This window comes from Vidua chalybeata, chromosome 6, assembly GCF_026979565.1.
Source record: "Vidua chalybeata isolate OUT-0048 chromosome 6, bVidCha1 merged haplotype, whole genome shotgun sequence".
Classification (NCBI taxonomy): Eukaryota; Metazoa; Chordata; class Aves; order Passeriformes; family Viduidae; genus Vidua; species Vidua chalybeata.
Genome location: NC_071535.1, coordinates 10106203 through 10115394, shown reverse-complemented (window position 1 = coordinate 10115394; position 9192 = coordinate 10106203). Strand labels below are relative to the sequence as shown.

The window sequence follows — 9192 nt, the reverse complement described above, 5'->3', positions numbered from 1 at the left end:
TTGTAAGGCAGCCCAGGCACCCAGAGCCACCCAACCCTGAGCCTTTATGACACTGCAGGTGAATAACAGGCTCTTCCCCAACCCCAAAAGCCGGCTGTGCAGGAAAAACACAACTTATTCAGCAACTTAATTGCTTTGAATTCTTTGTATTATTACTTGTAACATAGTTGATGAGATGTCAAGCACTGGGTCACTGCCCGCCCGGGAGTAGCTCGCCTCCCACCCCGGGGCAGAGTTTGGGCACACCGGGCAGGACGGAGGGGCCGGGGGAAGCTGGGAGTCCCCTCAGCCCCCGGGAGCGCCCTCGGCCCCGGCCTCGGCCCCTCAGCCCCGGCCCCGCCGCACCGGCCCGGCCTCGGCCCCCCCGCCCCGCGCTCTCTCGCGAGACTCGGTCGCTGTAGACGCGATGTCCTTTGGGGCACTGGCGAGGGGGAGGGCACGGGGGAGGGAGGCAAAGCCTTGATTGACAGCGGCTTTCACCAATAGGCGAGGGGAGCAGCGAGGTTTTAGCCAATAGCTTCACAGCGAGGGGAGCGGTGAGCCAATGGCGATAGTGGGGGGCGGGGCGCACCGCTGGCTGATTGATCCCAGCTCTGGCGTTGTTCAGTCGGAGCGAGAACATTCTAGAGGTGAGTACGGGGCAGCCATTGCCGGGTCCCGTCCGCCGGCCCCTCCTGCCTCAGCTGCGCGCTTCTCGCCGCCTCTCCCTCCCCCCTTCCCTCTTCTCCCCCCTCCTCTTCCCTCTCCCTCACAGGTGCCGCCGCTAACGATGCTCCTGATTGTGTTTTGCCCACAGATTGCCCGGCACCGCTCTCCCTGGTGATACCGCCCGCCCCAGGACGCCGGGACCCGGAGGCTGCGGCGTCCGCCTCCGCCTCCCTCTCCGTCTGGATATAAGCGCCCCCTCGGCCCTGTTCTCCTCTCACAATCGGCTTCGTCGCAGCCCGGGGCGAGCAGCGTTGGGTTTATGTCTTTATTGGACGAAAACGGTGAGTGCTAATAGTGGGCTTGGGCGGGTGAAGGCAGCGGGGTAAGGGTGGGGGGGGCAGGCGGGTGGTTTGGGCTGGGCTGGGGCCTCAGCCTGTGGGTGAACGGTGGATATTTGCAGAGGTTTTGTGTAACGAAGCGTCCGGCACTTTGACGGGCGGGGGAAGAGAAGCAACGCGGAGGGGGGGGGGGGGCGGGGGAACAAACAACATAAAAACGCACAACAAAATTCAACTCTAAAAGCAGCAGACCTTCAGCTGTGGGGTTATTGTTTGGGTTTTGGGGGGCCGAGGCTTTTTTTTTTTTTTTTTTTTTTAATTATTGGTATTCATTTCGCCGCCGCCATGCGACGAGACAAGATGGCGGCGGCGGGGCCGCGCCTCCCGCGCTGTGCCGGGGGGGCAGTGGCGCAGTTCCCACCGGCCGCGGGCGGGGGCGCTCGGCCGCGCTCCCGAGGGGCGGCCCCGGGGGACACTCGGGGGGCGGCCCGGGCTGTGGGGGGGGCGGTAGGGCTCCCCCGTGCCGCGGCGGGGCGCATGCGCGGCCGGCGGTGACTCCCCCATGGCTCCCGGCGTTGACTCAGTGCTTGATTGCTGCATTTATGACTCACCGCGAGCGGGGCGGGGACGCGGCGCTGTGCGGCAGGGAGTCGATGTGCCTTCCCGCTCTTTCCTCCGTGCACGGCATATGGAGGGGGTGGTGCTTGGGATGAGGTGTCGTAGGGACCAGGAGAGGGAGCTTCAGCCTGCAGCGGTCAAATGCTGCGCTCTGGAAGGAGGGAAAAACGGTGCGCTCCTTCTGGGATCTCGGTCACCGAGAGAGCTGCTTCCTCAGCATTTCTTCAAACACGTGGTCAGGTTACACGGTGGCTCTTTTTAGACATCCTGGGGAAGGAAATGGTGTGTTTTAAACGGAGTCCGCGGTGTACTTTTTGCTGAGGAAGGATAAAATTGTATCAATGCTACTGTAATGTAATCTCTAAGGCACGTAGAGATCTACGTTCTTATTGTGTAAAGGAGTTGTAAACCTGACCAGAGGGACTCGATCATGTTGCACCATAGGCACGCTCTTCCACATAAATACTAAGAAGGCTTTTTTAATGTGTCAGCGCTTGTCATTAACGATAACAACATGATGACGTGTCAGAATAGCCACGCTCTGTAGTCAGGGTTGCCTGTGTAGTCAACCAGTTGTGGCTTAAGTACTCTTAGATCTGATTATAGAGGCACGTGTTAATTTAAATATGTAAATACTGCTCAAGGCAACGTTAATAATAGGATTCATCCTCCTTCCCCTTCCTCCCCCTCCTCCATTTCCCCCAAGAAAAAATCAACTGGAAAAGCTGCTGCACTGCTCTGTACCTCTGCATTGCTAGGCTTTCTACAGTGAAGCAACTTCTGTCAGACTTTATCAGGCTTATTGTTAAGTCAGAACTCAACAGAAGCTGCTATGAGAATCCATAAGTGAGAGGGAGAATTACGTAATTTTCAACTCTTTTCCACTCCGATTCAAAAACTGGTAAGCCGTGTAGAAACTTATGTTGGGCTACAGATTGCTGCTGCTTCATCTTAGTTATATTTTGCAACATTTTGGCAGACTTCAGTTTGTGATAGGTTCATGATGTGGAATTTGAAATGGATTTCCAAATATTTCTCCTGATTTCCTGTGCCCTTCAGCCTGAAACCATACCACGTGACCCTTATGGTGCAAGTCGCTGGTCTGCATAATAATTCGAGGAGTGTGCCCTTCCTTAGTGATTCCAGAACTCCTGCTGGAATTAATTGAATTAAAAAGTAGTTGTAAGCTGTTCAGTGGTTTTAGGGTAGTAAGAGAGGGTGGGAAGCGTGGTGGTGCAGTTAAAGAAAAGTTCCTTAGCGCAGTGCAAGCCAAGGATGGATTTCAGTTCCATAGGTTGAAGAAAGCCATAGCATAGCAAATGTACTTTTCCCTTTTTCTCACCCTAAATATCATCCATTATATAGCTTTGTAGCAAGAGTGGATTGGTGTACATTAAGCTAAACTTAATTTTTTTGTGTGTTAACATTTGCAGAGCTGTTGCGCAGCCACTGGTACCTGTATTGGGGAAACATAGCATACAAGCAAGAACCTTACAGCCTCAGTGGCGAAAATTTTTTCATGTCAGAGACCGAGAACTCTTGCAGTCGTTTATGTCATCCCGTCTTCTCCAGACAGAAGATACCAAAAAACTGCAATCAAAGATCTCTTCATCTTATTGATAAAGCTACTAATAAGGCAAAATGTCTGTCAACGTCAACCGCAGTGTTTCAGATCAGTTCTATCGCTACAAAATGCCCCGTCTGATTGCCAAGGTAACTTCCTAAGCAGCAGCTGGAAGCAGGGAGTGTTCTCCCAGGAGGGGAAAGAGAGGTCATGATAACGCTTGGCCACTCAGGGCAGGGAGGGTGTGCGCTCCTTCGGTCCACACTAAGTGGATGGTAGTCTTGGAAGGAGATGCACTTCAAAGCAGAATTTTGGTGTAGTTAAATGGGAAATGCCCACTGGGTTTGGCTGTTGCAAGTGTTTAACCTTAAAATATTATTTGTTTTCTTTAGGTGGAGGGCAAAGGAAATGGAATAAAGACGGTTATAGTCAACATGGTTGACGTTGCAAAGGCGCTTAATCGGCCTCCAACGTGTAAGTATTGTGGAATGACACAGCATTTTGTAATGCTTTTCTGTATTAAGTGGTAGTGTTAATTGGCTAGTAAAGCATTAATACTGTTCCTTAAAGATTTATAAGAAAAAAATGTCATTATCTCAGGATTAAAGAATGGCCAGAAAGAACCAGTAGCCTGTTTACTGGCTGTTCAAGAATCACAACAAAGATATGAATGTGGTAGTGGCTATATTTTTCCTTTACAGATCCTACCAAATTTTTTGGTTGTGAGCTGGGAGCACAGACCCAGTTTGATGTTAAGAATGACCGTTACATTGTCAATGGATCTCATGAGGCGAATAAGCTGCAAGACATGTTGGATGGATTCATTAAAAAATTTGTTCTCTGTCCTGAGTGTGAGAATCCTGAAACTGATCTGGTGAGTGCTCTGTGTGCATTAACAATGACACCATGGAAACACTGTGTTAGACGTTTGTGAAAGCAGTGCGAAGTTAAAAGACTTCAATATCTATGAACAGAAAATCAAGTACACATTCTTGCACCCTTTGGGAAGGTTTTCATCTCTTAACAGTTACAGTTCATAACTTCTGGAATAAATTGCTACTTCTAAACTTTGTCTTTAGAGGGTGATACAAAGTATTTAAACCTCTGGCTTAAAATGTAGACATCAGGCTTTAATGCAATTGTTCTGTAAGTAGTAAATTAACTGGCGGTTGTTCTCTTTACAGCATGTCAATCCTAAGAAACAAACTATAGGTAACTCTTGCAAAGCCTGTGGCTATCGAGGCATGCTTGACACAAACCATAAACTCTGCACGTTCATTCTCAAAAACCCACCTGGTAAGTGCCTTTACTTACTTCTGGGGATAAAGAGAACTTCTGCATTAGTGGTGTTATGGAAGTAGAAAAATAAATAGCTCACATCTAATAGAAATGTAAAAAGGCACCAGCATACTCCTAGAGTGTGTTTGGGAATCAGGATGAAGGAGCTGTGCTGGTAATGTCTTTCCTCCTTACAATGTGTCCTTCCAAGTAGAGCTGTTTGTTAAAAGCTGGATTTGCCTGTGCAGGACAAAACTTACAAGGAAGGAAGGTAGTTAGCTTTAGGTCAGCATGAAATGTGAGAGTAGGAAGTAAAAGCTGTAGTAAGTGCAAACTGTGATCTGTGCAAGCAACACTCTGTAGTAAGCATCTAGTTGCCTGCTGCAATTTAAGCTTGCTAGAATAGAAAAGTCTAACCTATTCCAGGGGTCTCTGCTTTGTGAGGTCACCTGTTATATAGACTTGGACAATTTTGGTGACAAGCAAGACTTTGACTGCAGCTGGGGGTTTCCCCTCCAAATGTACATATCCCTGAGTGTGTTTGGGGATGGGTACTACCCATAACTTGCAGCTAATGACAGCATCCAAACCCACTTGGGGATTTGGCAGAGGTGCAGGGACTTTCTAGTTTGCTCTAGTTCATAGAACAAAACATTAAAATTCACTTGCAGAAAGTGGTGACACTGGTACAGGAAAGAAAGAAAAGGAGAAGAAGAACAGAAAAGGCAAGGACAAAGAGAATGGTTCTGTGTCCAGCAATGAGACACTTCCACCCCCACCACCAGAGGAGATTACTCCTCCACAGGTTGTGGTAAGTAGAAGGGAAAGTGGGGAGATAAGGGTGTGTGGTGTGTTGCTCAGATTTAAACCTCTGAAGTCACTGGCATTCCTTGCTGGTCAACATTGCACCTAAAAGTCTTAGTGTATCCAGAATTTCGTGCTGGGATACAAGGGTCCCTGATTTTCTGTAGCATCTTTATCAACTCACCAGTACCAGCATTTGTGCTCCTTGCTAAGTGAAGGCTGCCTATCCTTTATCACTCCTTTTCAGGCATCTGGATTGTCTCCTGTGTACTAGGTAGAGTGGTTGAACTGCAGTTCAAGTAGCCCTGCAGATGGCTATAGAATACTTACTTCCTATATTTGCACTTTCTCCATGATCTTTGACTTGCAAATTTTATTCCAAACATTTCTTCAGGCTGTCAAATCTGTATTATTTCTATCATCAGGTAATACTAAGCTTGCAGTAATATTTTGTGGATCTCTTGTTTTGGTTTTGTATTGTAGGAGGAGGAGGATGATGATGACTGGGGTGAGGACACAACAGAAGAAGCCCAGAGGCGTAGAATGGATGAAATCAGTGACCATGCGAAGAACCTCACACTTAGTGAAGACCTGGAAAGAACTATAGAGGAGAGAGTCAACTTGCTATTTGATTTTGTAAAGGTAACTATTCTCTGGTTGTTGGCTTGATGTAATCACTCAGCTGTAATTGTACAAAATGTTTGTAAGGAAACTAAAAGCAACTTACTCGAGCTTCTGCAAAGTACTGTCTCTACCACCAGTGGGAAGGGACGACTGCAAAGAGCATTAATGCAGACCTCAAGTGGCATTAAAATGTTTCTCTCTATACCTGTTTCCCTCTAGAAAAAGAAGGAAGAAGGTGTCATCGATACTTCTGACAAAGACATTGTAGCAGAAGCAGAGAGACTGGATGTAAAGGCTATGGGCCCACTTGTTCTCACTGAAGTCCTTTTTGACGAAAAGATTCGTGAACAAATCAGAAAATACAGACGTCACTTCCTTCGTGTAAGCTATCTCTTCGAACAGTTGTCACAATGAGCGCAGGAGTTTTTTGTAGCAGTTGCTTGGTACTGTGGGGAAGGACTTTTTGTAGTGTTTTATTTTTAGACTTCTCCTTGGCTAGGGGGAGCTGCTGGGAAGAGATAGTACGAATTATTGTAAACTTTGCAATCTTATAGAGCTGCTTCTGGAGAGAGGGTAAAAAAGCTCATTCAATCACTTTTGCTTTTATATTCTAGTTCTGCCACAACAACAAGAAAGCTCAGAGGTACCTTCTCCATGGCTTCGAGTGTGTGGTAGCTATGCATCAGTCTCAGCTTATTTCAAAAATACCACATATTTTGAAGGAAATGTATGACGCAGATCTTCTGGAAGAAGAAGTCATCCTTGGCTGGGCAGAAAAGGTAAAGGGCAGTTTGTAATGTACGGTTGCAATTAAGTACCTAAAGGTTGCCTATTGCATCTGGCTTCTCCATTCCTGGTGTAGCTTGTGCAGTAAGAGGCCTCTTCCACAAAAATGTGGTGTGGAAGGCAGTGGGTGAGATTAGAGTTCCTGTTTAGGCAGTATTTGGGTACAATCTGGTGTAAACTCCTTCAGTGTTCACACAAAGTATCTGTCTTTCAGGCCTCAAAGAAATACGTTTCAAAGGAGCTTGCCAAAGAAATCCGTGTCAAAGCAGAACCATTTATTAAATGGCTAAAGGAAGCTGAAGAAGAATCTTCCGGTAATGAAGAAGAGGATGAAGATGAAAATATAGAGGTAGGAAAGGCTTGCTTACTGTCAGCAGCTCCAAGGCTGCACTGCTGCTGCATGCTTAAGTCTTGTAACCTTGTTCGGTTGCACTCTGAGATGGATTACTTGGGGTATTACTGTGCATGCTGGGAACAGGAGGAACGCTCCATTTACAATGCTTTGTTAAGTGTTGCTAATTGTCTACATGAGATCACTGTAATACAGTTGCACCTGGGTGGCCCAAGATTGTGCCATTCTACAGTGACAGTAGCAGCTCATGTAGTGCAAGGTTGACGGGAGGCATCAAGCATCATGTCTCATGTTGTAGATGAGTTAGTGGGGGTGTGTTTGTTAGATAAGCTGATGGAAGAATAACTGACCATTTTCCTCACAGTTTAGGCCTAGGTAAAATCTGTTGGTTACACTCCAGCTGGCTGTGCTGGGAGTGTTTTTACACAGGGATTGGTTGGTTGTTCTCCTCCCAGCATTGTATTGTCCTGCTCCTGAGTAGGAGATGCTGCTTCCCCCAGATGTACATGCACAGCTCTGCCTTACAAAGCAGGGATTCGTGGCTGTGGTCAGGAGGGTGGTTGGGTGTTGGAATTACTCCAGTGCTTAGTGGCAGTAGGTGCTGTAGTTAAAGGAAGTGTCTTGTCTCCACAGGTGGTGTACTCCACAACTGCCAGTGTACCTAAAGTTGAAACTGTGAAGCCTGCAAACAATAAAGATGATGATATCGATATTGATGCCATTTAAAGTGATGCAACATAGCTTCCAGCGTAGTAATGCAAAATTCTCTGCATTTTCTGCCAGAAGTGTGACTTGTACGTGCACAAGCTGAAATGGCTTAACATCCTGCTACTTTGTACTCTAAAATGTATCTTTTTACTGTGACTGGTCTTGTGTAACTAAGCCTAATACCAAGGAGTCAGCACGTCGGTGAACTGATCTAGTTTGCAACTGGCATGTTCTATTTTGTTTTTCTAACTTGTGTTGGACACATACTTGGAGCACATTTATACAGTTGTGGAAATAAAGGATTTGGTTTTGGTCAATCTTCATTTGTGATTCAACCCCCTTATTGCTTTTCCAAGTAAGTATTTACACAGCTCAATGAAATTTGTGAAGCTGATCACACAGTGACAATCTCTTGAATGAGACAAAATCCCACCTTAACCCTAGATGCTGTTCCAACAGTGGAGATTTGAAACCTGGGCAAGAAGCACGTGTTGGGTAATCAACAGTGTGCAACTGCCAGCTTCTTAAAGCAGGACAGCTGTGTCTGTATTTTGATCTTTGGATGCTTGGAGTTTTTTAAACAAACTTCAGTTGTAATCATACATGAGTTGGGTTTTGGCTTGGGTTTTTCCTTTCCTGTGGTTTACAACAGCTCCAAATCCAGGATTAAAGCAGCAGGAGCTGGTACTGCTGCAGTTGGTGTGTGCTGCCCCTGAAGACCTGGCTGTTGTCATGGGTCCAGCTGTGCAGTGCCACCACAGCACAGGCCAAGCAGTGTCCAGCTCCAGCCTCATTTGTGGAGGGAGGGGCAGAGGAGATCTGGCACTCTGAGTGCAGAGGTCTCTAAAGTTCACCTGCTTATCTCTGGAAGTGTCTTAAATACCAATGTTGAGGAATCAGATTCCTTTAGAAGCAGGATAACTTAAAACCTGGTCCATCAAAATCAGGAACCTGGTATGACATGGTGTGTGACAAGTTTTGGCTAGGATGGAGTTAAGGGTGGGGGTTTTGTTGTCCTTCACAGCTGCCTGCCAGGAAAATCAAGAGTGTTTTGGGTTTTTTTGTTGGATTCAATATAAGAAGTTTTGAGAGATCAAGGCTGCAGTGCATGGTGAGCTGCTTTTTCTGGTCAGGTTGTTCTGGCAGAACTTGGAATTGGACAAAAGCAAAGATAGTGTTTGGGTAATTGCAGCAGGGATTCCTTGAGCTGCAGGTTCTGTTCTGCAGTGTCTTGTGTTGCATGTGGCCCTGGCAGTGAGTCATCACTGGGCACTAGCAGCTGTGGCAAACAGTGTTAGAACCATGGGGTAAAGCCATGGAACACTTCAAAATGCCTTTTTATGTGGATTTTTATTGCTGTAATACAAACCCACAATTTTTAATTTAGAGACAGGTTTATTCCTAGCTTCTTTTGTCTAAAAGAAAATCTGTTCTCCATTGGGTTTAAATGAGGTTTGTATTTCCAAAATGCC

At 46.6% G+C, this 9192-nt stretch overlaps 1 protein-coding gene and 1 non-coding gene across 3 annotated transcripts; both read left to right on the top strand.

Annotated features, from left to right (window-relative positions):
- Positions 1-549: 549 nt before the first annotated feature.
- Positions 550-8043, top strand: EIF5 (eukaryotic translation initiation factor 5). 2 transcript variants are annotated; one of them, XM_053945398.1, is made up of 12 exons: positions 550-629; positions 797-989; positions 3038-3317; positions 3561-3642; positions 3870-4042; positions 4353-4464; positions 5118-5257; positions 5734-5892; positions 6094-6255; positions 6489-6653; positions 6875-7009; positions 7646-8043. In XM_053945398.1, exons 3-12 carry the CDS (start codon positions 3246-3248, stop codon positions 7736-7738), a joined length of 1293 nt encoding a protein of 430 aa, XP_053801373.1. In that variant the 5' UTR covers positions 550-629; positions 797-989; positions 3038-3245; the 3' UTR covers positions 7739-8043. The 2 variants fall into 2 exon arrangements, with proteins under 2 accessions (XP_053801373.1, XP_053801374.1); XM_053945399.1 differs by lacking the exon at positions 550-629 and adding an exon at positions 2311-2505 and having other exon boundaries at positions 701-989.
- On the top strand, positions 4794-4917 carry LOC128790352 (small nucleolar RNA SNORA28). Its single transcript, XR_008431719.1, has one exon. It is a non-coding gene; the product is annotated as a small nucleolar RNA SNORA28 (small nucleolar RNA).
- Positions 8044-9192: the final 1149 nt, after the last annotated feature.

Excerpts from the sequence above, each read along its gene's own strand:
- EIF5 (XM_053945398.1), top strand. The coding sequence starts at position 3,246 with ATGTCTGTCAACGTCAACCGCAGTGTTTCAGATCAGTTCTATCGCTAC. Across the intron at positions 3,318-3,560 it reads TGCCCCGTCTGATTGCCAAG|GTGGAGGGCAAAGGAAATGG; the intron begins GTAACTTCCTAA and ends TGTTTTCTTTAG. Across the intron at positions 6,654-6,874 it reads TCCTTGGCTGGGCAGAAAAG|GCCTCAAAGAAATACGTTTC; the intron begins GTAAAGGGCAGT and ends TCTGTCTTTCAG.